This window comes from Neolamprologus brichardi, chromosome 3, assembly GCF_056152115.1.
Source record: "Neolamprologus brichardi isolate AB-2024 chromosome 3, ASM5615211v1, whole genome shotgun sequence".
NCBI classification, from domain to species: Eukaryota; Metazoa; Chordata; class Actinopteri; order Cichliformes; family Cichlidae; genus Neolamprologus; species Neolamprologus brichardi.
Window position 1 is genome coordinate 117,023 of NC_142106.1, and position 16,133 is coordinate 133,155.

Sequence of the window (16,133 nt, forward strand, 5' to 3'; positions counted from 1 at the left end):
GAGAAACAGACGAGTAAATACCTCTCAGCCCCATGTAGCAGTGTGGAAAGTGAAAGGCTTCTTAGCTCAGTGTCACACACTATAGATGAAAACAGAAACAGTCTGACTGCTGATAATGCAGAAAAGCTACTTTTCTTAAAAAAAACCTGCCACTCACTTTTTCTCTCCATTAAGTGAGTCGTCTTAGATTTGATGTTAATACCTCCCTCAGCTGCACTGACTGCCACAGTTCTATGTTGGTGGTTGTTAGTTTATTCAGATATTGTGCACTAAATGGCAAAGATGTTTATTAATGCCCCTTGTGTTGTCCAAAGCGGCAGAGTTTACAATAAACTGAGTTGCACTGTCACTGTTTAAATTTTTTTTATAATTATTTATTCTGTAATATGTTGCATACAACATGCTTTTCATTTTAAATAAATGTTCTTAATTCCAAACCAGTCCCTTTTTTTTTGTTTTTGTTAAATTATACGACTAAAGCTGTTACCTGTAAATTTAAATCATGTTTTTATTAAGTACTTGGTATCGGTATCGGCGAGTAGTGAAATGCAAGTACTCGTACTCGTACTCGTACTCCAAAAAAGTGGTATCGTTGCATCCCTAGTTGGCAACTCTACTAACTAACCTTATGAATAAAATAAAGTTCACTATCAGTAACATCATAGCACCCAGCTGTATAGAAACTCATGCTAGCTCACGCAGTACGAGTTATTGTAACTGACTGGAAAAAGTCAGCATAACAAAAATAAACTCCACCTAAACTTGGTTTATATCTGACCAGATAGACTGCAGGTCATAACTTCTTACCTGAAGTTCAGTTCACACTCGGACCAGCGGCCGCCTCGGGTCTCTCCTCCTGCCTCCACTTTCCCTCATCCACCTGCTGCCTCCACCACTTGCTAATGTTACTGAATCTGTGGAAGCTCCGTAATAGCCACCACACGAAGTACAAATAACGAGCCTATCTGAATCCCAGTAACGAGTAACGCGTTCTTCATTTTGGCATAATAACTAGTTACCGTGCTGGTTACCACAATAATAACGTAGTTACTGTAATGCGTTACATAATAACGAGTTAGTCCCAACACTGGTATACCGAGTTTAAAGCTGCTTCCACAATGAGGTTTGATAAGAGAGAGAGCGAGACCAAAACAGCCACGAAACGTCCGCATATATGTGCCCAAGTGTTGTATTGAAGCAAGCAAGTGATGAATAACTGTTTTCCAGTATGTTGTTTTGAAATGTTTTTTTTTTTTGTCGCATTGTTGATTTGTTTTTCACCGAAGCAGCTAATAAAGCTGATGGAATACAACGTTGCCTCTTTCTTGTAAGACTGAACGAAACAATAATGCCAGTTATAAATAAAGACAATAAATTAGTGAATGAGTGAATTACAAAACACTCATTTTATTTCTATTAGATCTGAAAATGTTGTGTAACACTACAACCTGAAACTAAAAATAGGTACTTTTTTTTGCCTTGTCGTCACGTCTGTCTTCGTACGGAGCTGCCATGTTCTCCGTCGTTTTGTACATAACTGTTTTTGGGCAAATAAAATGCAAGTAGGGATTAAAACTGCAGAATTAATGATTACCGGTGCTGGAAATGCTAGCGCTTGATGCAGGGTTTTGATTTTGTTGCCATTCGTACCTACAATGCAATGCATGAAAGTCTGTCAATCTCTTTCGTGACGTGACGTCAGGGGAGGGGGCGTGGTCACGATTTTAGGTCAAGCCGCCATCGTAGTAGGCCAAACAAAGGGCTACAGGAGCGAAGCACACAGAAACATCAGCTATGTCTCGTACTTGCTGTGTTGTCGTTTGCAATGTTGGGAAGGGAATAAGCTGGAAAATGGGCTCTATTTTTTTTTACTGTTTCCCCTCCTGGAAGCAACGCGAGGGATCTCATGTATGTTACCAACCGAAGACGAAAACGTCACCTTAAATCTTCACTCAAAGATAAGTATCTGTGACAGTGTATATACAGGTGTATTATATATAACAGGCAAATGTCGTTCCTTCAGTATGTTGGCATTACTAAATTTGGCTCAATGCTTACATATATGTGTAAAAAGCAAATGTACGAGCTGTGATAACTGTGTCTGATAGAATGAAGAGTAGACTGATATATGAAATATTCCTTTATTGGGTGAGAAAATCAGACCATGTCATAACTGCTTTAAGTCATACAGAATAGATATCAGAGCCTTAAACAGGCTGACTTCTGCTAAATGGGTCAAACTGGGCAGAAAGTCTACAAACACATAACATCCTTATAGAATATGATGTAACACTATAGATCAACTTACCTCAGAATATATAAAGCATATAAACAATTACAGCGATATGATGCAACAAACACAGCAGTGCTACTGATCCAAAACACTCAAAGCTTCATAGAACTGAAACAAACATTTAATTTTAGCTCCATTCTGCTGCTGATACATACTTTAGGTTTCTGAACATTAAACTTGTTGCTGCCTTTCATAGTGTGTAACTTGAAGGCCCTGAGTACTTTCTCCCACACTGCAAACACTGGATGATAACATTATTTGAACATTACCTAATAAGACTGATTCAGGACAGACAGTTAGTGATGTTAAGCTTTCCTAGCAGTCCTTCACAAACAGGGAACAGGCCCAGTAAAGACTCTGATCGGGCCTGCTGGATGGAGGCGTAAAGTTTTTGTGTAAAAGTTTCCTGCTGACAAACACAGCTGTGACTCTCACTGTCACAGTAACACACATGAACTCAGGTGTGTTTTAAACTGGAAACTATTTAAATAAGAAATAAAGTCATATTTCACAGTGTTTTTAAACAAACTGAATCATTTTTTAAAAATAAAGTTGGTTTTATTTTGAAAATCCTCAGAGTGGAAACTGATCAGGCTGAACTTTATTTTGAAGAGTCTATAAATATTGATTATTGATCGTGCTGTGTGTGTCAGATCGTGTTCACCTCCAGCTGCTGTCTGCCTGGACACTGATGACATCATGAGCTGTGAGCTCTGTGATTGGCTGCTGTGTGTTAGCGCTCAGCTGCACTTTCAGTCACTCAGAGACTCTCACACACTGTGAGGTTCACACACTCAGACACACACTCAGAGTTTAACTGTCAGAGAGCTGCTGATGAAGATGAAGGAGCTGCTCCTCTTCCTCTCCTGTGTCCTCTGTGTCTCTGCTGACGGTGAGTTTGTCTCTGTAAACAGCAGGTTATTGATCAGGTTATTGATCAGGTCACTGATCAGTGTTTGATGTGTTTCAGTTCTTCATGAGGACATTGGTATCGTTGGCTGTTCAGACTCTGATGGAGAGTTCATGTATGGACTGGATGGTGAAGAGCTTGCCTACGCAGACTTCAACAAACAGGAGATGATCTACCCTCAGCCTCCTTTTATTGATCCCATCAATTACCCTGGAGCTTATGAACAAGCTGTGGCTGATCAACATACCTGTAGAGAGAACATGAAGAATGTTGGTAAAGGCATGAAGGACTACCCTCCAGAACAGGGTAAATATGACATGTAACACCTGTCTCACCTCACCTGTGTTTACCTGCACGCTCTGTAGAGTAACACACTGATGACATCATCAGCACTGATTTACTTTGTCCAATCAAACACAGCCAGCTTCAAACTGATTATATATATGAAATCATTCCACCTTAAACACATTCAGACTGATCGTGTGTACAGAAACACTGACATGTTTATATTTGTGTTTATGTTAAAGATGACAGTTTATTTTGTTTTTCCTCCTTTTAGTTCCTCTAAAGCTGAACTGAGTCTGTCTGTAGTTTAACTTCATGATTCTGACCTCACACTAGTTTCTCTCACACAGACAGTGATGACATCATCTGACTGAACACCTGAACTTTTTATTGATGTTTATTATCATCATGATCACCTGCTGATGGGAACCAGCTGAAGCTCTGATCCTCTGCCTGATGTGTTTGTGCACAGACGCTCCTTCAGCTGTGATGATCTACACCAGAGATCAGGTGGAGTTTGGAGAGAAGAACACTCTGATCTGTCACGTGACTGGTTTCTATCCTGCTCCTGTCAACGTCTCCTGGACCAAGAACGAGCAGAAGATCACACAAGGATCCAGCATCAACACTCCCTATCCCAACGAAGATGGTTCCTTCAGACAGACGTCCAGACTGGACTTCACCCCACAGCTGGGAGACGTGTACAGCTGTGCAGTGCAACATCTGGCCCTGACTGAACCACTGACCAAGATGTATGGTGAGAAAACTTTATTTAAACACAGATCACTGACAGAGATACAGCGGTGTCTGTCTCCAGCTGTGAAGACTGAGCCCAGTGTTCATCAGAACAGCTGGATCTGATCTGAGCTGAGAGGTTGACACAGATGTGTGTTTTTCCTCTTTGCCTCCAGATGTGAAGGTTCATGTTTCTCTGTGTTTGTGTCTCCAGATGTGCAGGCGTCTGCTCGCCCTGATCCAGGTGTTGGACCCTCTGTGTTCTGTGGAGTGGGTCTGACTCTCGGTCTGGTCGGTGTGGCTGCTGGAACCTTCTTCCTCGTCAAAGGAAACGAGTGCAGCTGATTGGCTCACGGTGATGATGTCATCATAGTTCTACAATGAGCTCATAATGAGTGTGTGTTATTGTTGTGTGTGCAGAGTTCACCTGTAATGAACATCTGCTTCCTGTCTACCTGTCTCACCTGCTTTAAGTTAATCTCCTGTATGAGCTGTCCTGTGATCATCTGTGTCAATAAGGTTTAACTCTGGGATTCAAAGCAAACTAAAGCTCCCTCGTCACAGTGAGTATCTCCACCATCCGTCCAGCAGATTCCACCTGGAACCTTTTCCTGCCACAAAACCAAAGGAGACAAAAGTCAAATCAATGAGACTGAGATCAGTTTAATCTGAACTCAGTGTCAGGTGACCTCAGTGTGTTCATAAACTTGTTCATCAAAGTAATAAACCCATAAATCTGTCTCAGTGTTCTTCCTGTGTCTTTACAAATATTCATGGATCCATTTTGCTCTCTGTGGTTTGTTTCTGAGTCAGGAGTGTCTGAGCAGGTTCATGTTTCCTGTTTATTATCATGTGACTTCATTGGTCACAGATGACATAACTTTTTTTCTTTTTTTGCCAGTCCTTTTTGGTTCATTTACCATCAGAATTATTGTCTAAAGGCAAAGAAAGATGCCCAACGGATTTATTTTACCAAATGGACTGTCTCAGCCTTGCCGTAATGGTCCATTTGATTCACCTTTTATTGTTTATTTTATTTTCACTTGCTGAATACGGGACAGACTTGACTGGGGGAAAGAAAAGGGAGAAAGAAAAATAGTTGAGAAGAGGGACGGGGGAGAAGGGCAAAAAACAAAAAACAGAATAAGCAAAAAAAAATAAAAAAATAAAAAATACATATATCGATCACCTGGATCACCTGTTGAGAAAGAAAAAAGAAAACAAGCAGAAGAAAACGAGAGTAATACAATAAACCACATCACAATGATATATGGGAATATGGCAGTAAATACTAAATATTAAACATTATTGTGCAGCACGTAGGATCGACAGCACAGTGTGCATTGAGGTAGGAGCCAATAAGGGTGTAGTTTGTGTGTGTGAGCACCCGTGTGTACACCTGTGAGCATGGACGCGCTTGTTTTTAAAAGGTTCCTTCATGTAATGATCTGCTAGAGGGTGGGGGGGGGCCACAGCCCCGTCCTCCAGGGCATGAAGCAGGTATGGAGGAGATCAAGACTCCAGACATCCAGAGGCCCTCAGAACACAAGAGACCAAGGAAGACCAACAGAGGGGCAGCTGAGCCACTGTCCCAGAAAGAGCTGAGGAGAGTCCCAGATGATGTCACTGAATTCCAGTATTTGAAAGCAATTTCAGATTGAACACACCGGCCCTTTAACTCTAATAAAAGAGTCTGTGTGTGTGAGTCTGCTGATAACAGCAGTTTAAATAAAAATCAGTGAGTGTTTATAGAAGTGAATCTAACATGTTTATAATGCTGCTGTAACATGTTTTAATATCTGACATTTCAGTGACTGAAGCAGCATTTCCACTTGCTCTGAAACTGTTTTTGAGATGAACTCTTTTCCTCATCAACAATCTGATCACTGACACATCTATGAGCTGAAACGTGCTGGTAGACTCTGACTGAATGTTTCCATTGAATATGATTTAGTCTGCGTGAAAACCTAAACAGAAAATGTGAATTACAAACATTTAAAGTTCATCTGAACCTTTACTCTGAATGTAGCTCAGTGAAATGTGATTCAGCTGCTCTGGAGCCTGAAACTGAAAAATCAATCTATACTACATAATACATCACACTTCACATTAATTAAGAAACAGATTTCATGTTTGAGACTTATTTTCAGTCCAATATCGATGAGATCTGTGCCGTCCACACAGAGGAACATCAGAGCTCCACATGAATGTTTCACAATAAGAGTGTTTCTGTCCTTGTAAGTTGCAAGAGACAGGAAGTGTGAGTATAAACAGTGTGATGCAGTGAATTCAATTGATCAAAAGTACTGAGAAAGAGCGGATTACTTATTATTAATGAAGAAGAGGACAGGTGTGTAAATATGACCCCTGTTAATATGAGAGGTTATTATTATTATTATTACAGAAGTACATTAGTGGTTGATTTAATGTGTTGGCAGATAATTAGATTCCTCCATGAGCTCTGACTGTGGAATATAAATGAAAACAGGAGATTTTGAGTGAAGAGGAAATGTGCTGATGACATCACAGAGTGCTGCTCTCTGCTTTTAAAGCTTTATTGGACTAACACACACACACACATACGGTGATGAAGAGTGTGAGCTGAGTTCTTCCTGGTAACAGCTGACGCTGTGGTCATGTGACCTGTCCTCTGTTTTTAGAGCAGCTCTCAGTCAGACTGAGTCAGTTTGTCACTAGAACTCAGGAACATGGCTTCATCCTTCCTCTGCCTCAGCCTCCTCTTCATCAGCCTCAGCACAGCAGGTACCATCAATATACACTGATTAATACACTGATCAATACACTGCAGAGATACACTGATCACTTAACAGTATACAGATCAATAAATGCATCTCTGATCAAGTTATTTGTACATCTGTACACAGCAGGTATGATCAGCTCACAGTCTGATGTTCTGTTTGTTCTCAGATGGATTTAAAATGTATTGGGTAAATCACTGTGACTTTAACTCCACTGAGCTGAAGGACATCAAGTACATCCTCTCTTACTATTACAACAAGATCGAGTTCACCCGGTTTGACAGCGATGTGGGGAAGTTTGTTGGATACACTGAGTACGGAGTGAAGAACGCAGAGTACTGGAACAGTGGTGCATACCTGACTCAAGTGAAAGCTCAGAAGGAGACGGTCTGCCTACAACACATTGGTATCTGGTACAGCAACATTCTGTCTAAATCAGGTGAGTGTGCTGGTCTGTGTGACATCATCAGGTGTTCATGTTGACCTCACTCTGAATCTTTTATGATGGACTCACAGCTGCAGGTCAGACTGATGATCAATAACTAATAAATCACTGATCACAGCTCTGACTGTGAACACTAACCTCAGTCTGTGGCGCTCCCTGCTGGTGAAACAGGCAAACTGCAGCTGTTCATTATAACACACTGATGATTCATTAAACCTCTTTAAGCTGAAATATAAATTTAAATATTTCCATATAAATATCTCTAACAGCATGAAGCAGCCTGACATGTTGATAAAACACCTTTTCCTTCTTATCTTCTAATTAATTTATTTTAACTCCGATAAAAATAAGAAACACTGATGTTTGTATAAAGGCCGTCTGCTGTTTATTGATTCTGATTTTCAGAGCTTGTGTAGCAGCTTCACACCTGCACACATTTACAGCTCAGATCTATGAGTCAGTGTAACAGTGGAGCTATTAAATATACTGAAACAATTATAAAGTGCCCATTACAACACAGAGGAAACACACACAGATATATTTTGTCTTATTAAATATTTCATTGGCTATTTTGGCTTTTAATGTTTATATTTGTTTTAGCCTATTGTGTGCAGCGGTTTGTGACTGTTTGTCTGTGAAAAGCACTCAACGACTAAACTTGACTGACTTGAATGAAATCAGGTCCCAACAGCAGCAGCTCAGAGGAACATGAGGAGAACCAGCTCAGACCTCCTGTGGAGAGGAAGCTGTCTGAGAGTGGAAAACAATTCATCGTCTTCTGCTTTTGGATTATAGATGGCTAGATCTATGAGTGTATGGAGCGCCAGGACTGCCATAATGAATTAATTAAATACACCATTAAATAATTAATTAAATGTGGCAATAATTAATTAAAATCAGAAATAATTAATTAAATAAATATTTACGACACATGTAATTAATTAATTATTGACACGTTTAATTAATTAATAACACATTTAATTAATTAATAACACATTTAAATAATTATTGACAGTTTTAATTAATTATTTAATGATTTATTTATTTAATTCATTTTGGCACTTTTGTCCCCTTCATCTCTCTCCTTGAAATAATTTTATCTGTCAGCCTCACCCATCAAACGCAGGGGGCGGGGTTAACGCTGCCATGCAGCTTCTCTAACATTTGATTGGTTGCCGTGCAAAGTAAGGCAAGACAGGTCGATCGTAGATAATTGATTGCTTGTGTGGACTTGGGGCAGCCAGGTATCCCAGAATGAACAGGCAGTGGTGGTGTAGTTTTAAAATACCCCGTTTTTCTGTCACCAACTACACTTTTAACAGTGTTTTAGCTGCGAATGTCGCGCCGTAATCTTCACGTCTGGTCAGGTTGTCAACATAGAACATGTTTGTGCTCAGATGTTTTCAGAGATTTCAGTAGCTCTGCTAACAGTCAGCATGCAGAGTGCACCGAGCTCACAGCCCCGGTGTTCCAGCTTAACTGTTTGTTTGTTTTTTTTAAGTTTTTTTTAAAAGTTTTTTATTGTTTGTTTGTTTTGTTTTTTGTTTTGTTTTTTTTTGGGGGGGGGGCTACGTTAACCACCTGGTCTTGTGTCTCTGTGCTTCTGTAACATAAAGAACGAGCTGACATTTTTCTCACGAAACCAGCGATCAGCTCAACAGGCCCTCAGTTTACCTGCTTGCATCCTCCTCCTCACCTGTCAGCTGTTTAACACCTGCTGCTAATTCAAGAAACACACCCACGTTACCTGGTGATAGTCACAGTTTAACTGGGCAGCCGGTGCTCGATATTACGCAACCTCAGCACATTTTTCTGCACAAGATAAGTAAATATAGTTTTTCCCGAGCGCAGAGCTGCTGGAGCTTGTTTCCCAACAGAGCACTTTATAGGCGAACCCACTTCATCAGCGGCTGATGTCCAATCACCGGCAAAGCTTTGAAACCTCAGCTGAGTTTTAGCTCTCAGTGTTAAACGCTGGACTTAATTCACTCAGGTTCTGTCTGTCGGGTCACGTTTACTTCGCTGTTTTATTTACAACTGAGCAAATCGGTTTGGCTGAGGTTAAAGTTACGTTTCAGAACTGCACAGTTTTACAGACGTTTAATGGTTCACTGGCACATGTGTTAGACTGAACCATTCGCTTTTCTTTATCTGGTGTGTTTTGGATTTAACAGTGAATTTTGAGATTAAACTGACTTTTAAAATGTTTTTATACAAAGAGGAAAGAGAAGGCGCATTTCCACCGAGAGGAGCAGAGTTTGCAACAGCGTGTTCATAATGCAGACTGCAACCTGGACAGAAATATTATATAATCTGTTTTTTAATAGTTATTCAACTGTATTCTAAGCACCAGCGATCTGTTAGAATTTTTAGAGTTTACTTAACTAAAAATTAAATGAGGTTAACGTAATTTGTGTGATTTTTTTTTCTTTTTTGTTTCCTTTGCTTTTTCGGTCATGTTATGTTTAACTGTCAAAGGTTTGTTACAAACTATGAAACACATGGTGCAGACTTCTGGATGTTAGAAGAAAACTAATACTGATGAATGAGACTAAAGACAGGAAGGTGTCCTTTAAAACTAAACACGTTAGTAGGACCTCCCTATTTATATCATAGTTTATGAAATAGCACGTGTATTTCAGTAATAACCTACTGATTTCAGTGTAGTGGTGAACAGTCACACAGCTCACGTGGGTGTTATCTGTGATACTCCTTAACTATAATTTATCCAAGTTAACCATTCAGACAGTTCTTTTGCAATGACAAACATAAACACCCATGCTCCCGGTAGGTTTCCGCTGTGCCAGCTGTTTACATTATAGCTGCTTATGCAGTAGCCATGGTAACCACGGACTCTGAGCGGCTGGATCGACGGAGGTCAGACAACAATTTTACATGTATGATCTTAAAACAGGACACAGCCATTATCCGTCCTGGCCTCATATCAAATGTGAACGCAGACTGAGTCTATGTTTGATGTTTGCTTTATATCTAATCTTCCTCTCAAACATTTAAACAGCAGCGAGTCTGCAGCTGGAACACAAACTCAAACTGTCTGAACAGGTTTGCTCGTTTCTTGCATTAGTAGCAGATTTCAAACGGCTGACTGCGTTGTGACGACAGACACAGACTGGCTGGAAACTGGATTTATTTTCTAAAAGACAAAGTGCAGCAACAAAATCAGTGTCACAGCGGGCCTCTCCTCATCCCAGTGTGGAGTCCATGCAGCTCTGCTTACAATATATAAAAGAAAATACAATCTATCAAAACAACAGTGTGGTTTCTCTCAACAGCCACTTTAAAATCAAATGTTATAATGGGGTAAAACAGAGACAAATATGATGCAAGGTGTAGTCAAAAATAAGCCACTAATAATAACTTGTAATATTTAAATCCCCACTAAGATGGATCAATTACGCAATACATATTCAAACAACTTTAACTTTTCCCAACATGGCTGAAAATACTATTCAGTGTGCAGCCTCGGGTCATAAACTCATTATACACATAAAACAAAACCTATACATTTACACATACCTAAAAGACAAAGTGCAGCAGCAAAATCAGTGTCACACAGCAACAGCAGGCCTCTCCTCATCCCTGTTTAGCACAAGTAAGCAACACATAAACGGATGGTGTAACAGATAAAAGGCAGTTCCAATTACTATTTTCCTCATTCAAAGCAATCAAAAACACTTTGGGAGCTTTTAGCCATAAGAACTGATACTTAGCAAAGACAAATACACCAAATTTAAGCGTATAATTTAGTACAGGGAGAGGAGCTACAGAAAGTGTGCCTCACCAGTGTGGAGTCCATGCAGCTCCGGCTGGGAAACCCCACACATGCAACATGTTTACAAGTGGTGTCACACTGATTAATGCCCCACTTCAACAGTGACATGTGGAACCTTAGTTTTACAAAAATTGTATTTACACAATTTAAAAAATAAACTATATACAATACAGTTTTGAGAATGTTCACACTCAGTATATTATATCTCAGCTACACATGTATTAATTTGGTGATTTATATAACTGTTATTATAATCTGCTGCTGAGTCTCTTACGCTGAGGAAAATGCAGAAAACACAGATCACGAACACCTGTTCAACCAATCACATTCATTCCACTTTGACAAACTGACGGTTCATCTCTGTTACAGTGTTGTTAGACTGCTATATTTTTCTGTTCTTTATGCTGTAGATGTTCATCTCTCTGGAATAGTTGGCAGTATTAAGGATGATTTTCTGTAAAATCATATTGATATGACCCGTGAATTATTTGTAGATGACAGTTAGATTAGTCAGCTGGGAAACTCTGTGTTACCTCAGAGAGCTGAAGATATCGTGGACATGCTGACCTCGCTCTGTGGTGTACAGGTCCGTTTACCCTCATGATTAATATTCACAACAAAAATATTAGCCGAACATCATGAAGTCTGTGTGTGTCATAGTGTCGAACAACCTTTGTACAGTTAAAGCAGTTACTACATGAGGAAACACCAACGTTATCTCTTTTATGCGTTTATACACAGGTCACGCTGATGACTGAACAAAAACCCAAAGATCAGCTGTTAATCGAATTTATTTGCTCTCTCTCCTCCTTAAACATGTTTTTAATGTTAGTTATAATTCAGAATTGGCGACTGAAACACGTAGGACACATAAGAACATCAGGAAATAAAACCCTGATAAATATAACCTCAGTAAAATAAGTCAGTGTCAGCGGGGGTTATTACAGCTGTGTACCGGGGCCTGCGCTTTGTCGGTGGTAATAACAGATCGATTGCTTGCGAGGCGAGCGGGTCTATCCCACGCTTTGCCGTGAGACTGGGCAGACATCTCCGAAATCATCGAAGCACTTTTGCAAAGAGGCTGTATCTTGACAAACCGACCAGACACATGAAGATTAAACCACTACATTCTCGGCTAAAAAAATATTAAAACTGTATTTGGTGACAAACAGGGTTTTTCAAAGTTCAGTTCTGTTAGTTTCCACATGCTGGTTGTTGTGTGCTAAAAACAATGGCCACCAGGCCAAAGCAATGGTTTTGACTCGATCAGCGTTAACCCCGCCCCCTGAGTTTGATGGGTGAGGCTGACAGATAAAATTAATTCATGGTGAGACCTGAAGGAGTCAACTGTGCCAAAATGAATTAATTAAATACACCATTAAATAATTATTTAAATTAATTAATTATTTTCCATTTTAATTAATTATTTCCAATTTTAATTAATTATTGCCACATTTAATTAAATATTTAATGGTGTATTTAATTAATTCATTCTGGCAGTCCTGGCGTTCCATATGAGTGCCCATAAACGCACCATGACTGTTGACCCATGTCTTAGATGACCAGGCTGTTTACAGGAGTGACTTCCTCTCTGTGCAGTGAGATGGTGTGACCTCAGAGAGCAGAGCATTTTCCTCCATCAGCCAGCAGTTGTTTTGTGACCCATCTGTGTGTGACTGGTTGATCAATATGATCAAACAGACCGACAGAGCGCCCCCTGCAGGCTCTGGATGGTACAGCCTGACTAGAGTTACCCCCCCCCACCCCCTTTCAGGGCCTTGCTCACCACCACAATCACAATCTCCTCCACAACACAAACATACTGTGAATAGAAATAAGTGTATCTAACAATAATGAATCATTTGTATTTTATAATTCTGTTCAGGAATTAAACAGCTGAATGAGCAGAAATTGGGACCATCTTTGGATTCAATCCTTTAGTTTCATGTTGATATATTAAACTGGGTGAAAGCAGGCTGGGTTCATCTATGTGTGGGTGAGTTAAGGTGTTAGTTTATCAGCTAGTCTCCATGTGTCAGATTTTACTTTCAAACCAGCACAGCAGCTGATCTGGAGTTCACTGATGGTTCAAACTGGTTTCACTCTGAGTCAGCACTCACTGGATATTAATAAAAACTGATCCAGGTTCAAGTCTGGTAGATTTCCAGCACATACAGCTCTGCATGTGTTACTTTAAAATAATGATGTTTACAGCTGCTGGTGTTTCTCCTCACAGCTGATTCATGATCTGATGTCAGACTGGTTATATGTGACGCTACTGTTGACAGTATCTTTATTAATACACATGTATACAATGGTCCCTGATGATATGACGTTAACAATAACAGAAACTCATAATGTCTTTCAGCTAAGCCGTACGTCAGACTTCACTCCAGTACGCCTCCTTCTGGTCACCATCCTGCCATGTTGGTCTGCAGCGTTTATGACTTCTACCCCAAATACATCAAAGTGAGCTGGCTGAGAGATGGACAGGAAGTCACCTCTGATGTCACTTCCACTGAGGAGATGGCAGATGGTGATTGGTACTACCAGACCCACTCCCACCTGGAGTATACACCCAGGTGAGCATCATGATCAGGTCCAGGAGCGTCATTTCTAATAATGAAACCAGAACAAATGTTAATATGAGGTCTGCACTAAAGTTTAAACATTTAAAGTCCAAATCTGAGAGTCAGTGATGTTTGTGTTGAAGGTCTGGGGAGAAGATCTCCTGTAAGGTGGAGCACGCCAGCCTGAAGGAACCTCTAATCACTGACTGGGGTAAATACCTGTCTGTAGCTACACACCTGTACACACCTGTACACACCTGTACATACCTACCTGTCTGACTCTCACCTGTGTGACTCAGATCCCTCCTCGTCCATGCCTGAGTCAGAGAGGAACAAGCTCGCCATCGGAGCCTCAGGACTGATCCTGGGTCTGATCTTATCTCTGGCTGGATTCATCTACTACAGGAGGAAGGCCCGAGGTCAGAACTCCCACTCACAGACCAGTTCATACCTGAAACCAGTTTAGAACCAGGATGAAACCAGTTTAGACCAGAATGAAACCAGTTTAGAACCAGGATGAAACCAGTTTAGACCAGACTTAATTTAAAACAACGTTACATGAGTCGGTTTAGAGCATTGCTCTTTATTTCCAGACAACTGTTAGTGACATTAATGTTTCAAACACAGGTTTTTACTGTTTTCTGGAGGATTCTCAGACCTGGTTCAGGCCCTGAAACATGAAACTTTACTGAATCGCTGCCATTGATCTCTTTGTTTTCAGAGTGTGTTGGTGACTGTGTCCTCGTCTCTTCTTCTTTCAGGTCGTATCCTGGTTCCCACTAACTGAGCCGGGATCCTGGTCCTGGTTCTGTCTGATGTTATAAAAGCTGCTGTTTCCTGTGTTCAGACTGATGATGATGATGATGATGATGATGATGATGATGATGATGATGATGATCTCTGTCTGGACTCTGAACCTGATCCAGGATCATCTCACAGCTGTTGGTGGTTGTTGTGGTTTCACTGGGATGGTCCTGGATCAGGTCTAATGTAAACTCTGCTGTTTGATGCTTTACCTCTGCTGTTTAATCCATGTAATGTAATCCCTGTAATCCACGTCTCTGAATGATTGGGGTGTTTCTGCTGTTCTGATTACCATAGATCACACATTTTTACTGGAGGTCATTGTTCCAAAATAAATGACTCAAACTTTGAGCTGTGTGTTTGTTTACCTGCATCCTGTTAATGTCAACCTGAAGTTTTTATTATTGTCACAGAAACCAGTCTGTAGACCAGTTTAGCACCTTTCTAGGTAGAATCACAAAGTGCTGCACATAAGATAACAAGTCATAAAAATAAAAAAGAGTATGATTTTTACCTAATAAGTAAATTTGTGACGCACACACAATTAGATTTATACTGAATATAAAAAATAACTCATAATCAGGTGATAACAAATTGGTCAAAGTTAAACACGTAAACATATTTAAAATTAATATTCTGTACCTTTAAAGAAGCCAACAAAGTCCTTTCATTATTCATTTTAACATTTTAACTACGCTGTTTTAATGTTCAGATAATGATGTGAGGGCAAAATGATGAAGTCCAGATTTCTGGGTGGATATGATATCAATGAAACCAGGCGTGAACATTTTATTAAGAGGCCGGGGTTTATCCAACAACACTCACTATATCACAGGATTAAAGCATAAATCACAGGATATCAGTTTGTATACAACAATGAATGTCAGCTGACATAGTCACACAGTGACTTTGTTCAAACAACTGAAACAAAACGTTTAACACTGAAGTGTTTAAAACTGTCAGGATGCCTGGGTCGTTGACCCGGAGTTTTGGGTTTATTATATTATTTATCGTTCCTAGTCTTTGGTTTCTTTGTTAGAGTTCTGTCTTATGGTTTATGTCTCTGTTCCTTCTGTTGTAGTGCCTGTCTGTGAGTCTGTCTGTAAGTTCAGTCTGTTATGTTTCCTGTTTTACTTTGAAAGTCTGTGTCTCATGTTAATGTGTCTGGTTGTGCTTCCTTTGTCTCGTTAGGCCTGAGTTGCCCCAACTGTGTTTCCCTCCTGTTTCCCATTCCCTGATTGCTCCCTCTGTGTATTTAAGCCCTGTGTTTCTCTGTGTCCGTGTCGTGGACCACGAACAAGTCCAGACGCTCTTCTTCCAAGCTCCTTAAACTACCCTTATCTACCCTCATCTTGCTGTGTGTTCTGTCTGCATGAGCTTATTTTGTATTTTCAGTTTTGTTACCCTTTGGAGTTCAGCATTAAAGCTGTTTAAGTTCACGTTTGTGTCCAGAGTCTGCACTTTGGGTCCTTTTCCTGCCTGCACACAGCCGTCACATAACAGAGGATCGCGGATGGACCCCGCAGACTCTTCAGCCTT

The 16,133-nt window shown here is 40.2% G+C and overlaps 1 protein-coding gene and 1 pseudogene across 6 annotated transcripts; both read left to right on the forward strand.

Moving 5' to 3' along the window:
• Positions 1-3,073: 3,073 nt before the first annotated feature.
• Positions 3,074-4,963, forward strand: LOC102792746 (H-2 class II histocompatibility antigen, A-U alpha chain-like; annotated as a pseudogene). The gene is made up of 4 exons (XR_015716717.1): positions 3,074-3,185; positions 3,264-3,509; positions 3,961-4,245; positions 4,438-4,963. The product of XR_015716717.1 is annotated as an H-2 class II histocompatibility antigen, A-U alpha chain-like (transcript).
• On the forward strand, positions 4,667-14,943 carry LOC102793045 (H-2 class II histocompatibility antigen, E-S beta chain-like). Of its 5 annotated transcripts, XM_087831157.1 has the most exons (8): positions 6,871-6,986; positions 7,152-7,333; positions 11,850-11,863; positions 13,193-13,200; positions 13,589-13,802; positions 13,934-14,001; positions 14,090-14,209; positions 14,552-14,943. In XM_087831157.1, exons 1-8 carry the CDS (start codon positions 6,932-6,934, stop codon positions 14,575-14,577), a joined length of 687 nt encoding a protein of 228 aa, XP_087687283.1. In that variant the 5' UTR covers positions 6,871-6,931; the 3' UTR covers positions 14,578-14,943. The 5 variants fall into 5 exon arrangements, with proteins under 5 accessions (XP_087687279.1, XP_087687269.1, XP_087687262.1 ...); XM_087831153.1 differs by lacking the exons at positions 11,850-11,863; positions 13,193-13,200 and adding an exon at positions 4,667-5,019 and having other exon boundaries at positions 6,958-6,986; positions 7,152-7,421; XM_087831136.1 differs by lacking the exons at positions 11,850-11,863; positions 13,193-13,200 and adding an exon at positions 9,711-9,742 and having other exon boundaries at positions 6,866-6,986; positions 7,152-7,437.
• Positions 14,944-16,133: the final 1,190 nt, after the last annotated feature.

Coding starts and splice junctions, on each gene's coding strand:
- LOC102793045 (XM_087831136.1), top strand. CDS start 6,932: ATGGCTTCATCCTTCCTCTGCCTCAGCCTCCTCTTCATCAGCCTCAGC. Junction 6,987..7,151: donor CATCAGCCTCAGCACAGCAG/GTACCATCAATA, acceptor GTTTGTTCTCAG/ATGGATTTAAAATGTATTGG. Junction 13,803..13,933: donor CACCTGGAGTATACACCCAG/GTGAGCATCATG, acceptor TTTGTGTTGAAG/GTCTGGGGAGAAGATCTCCT.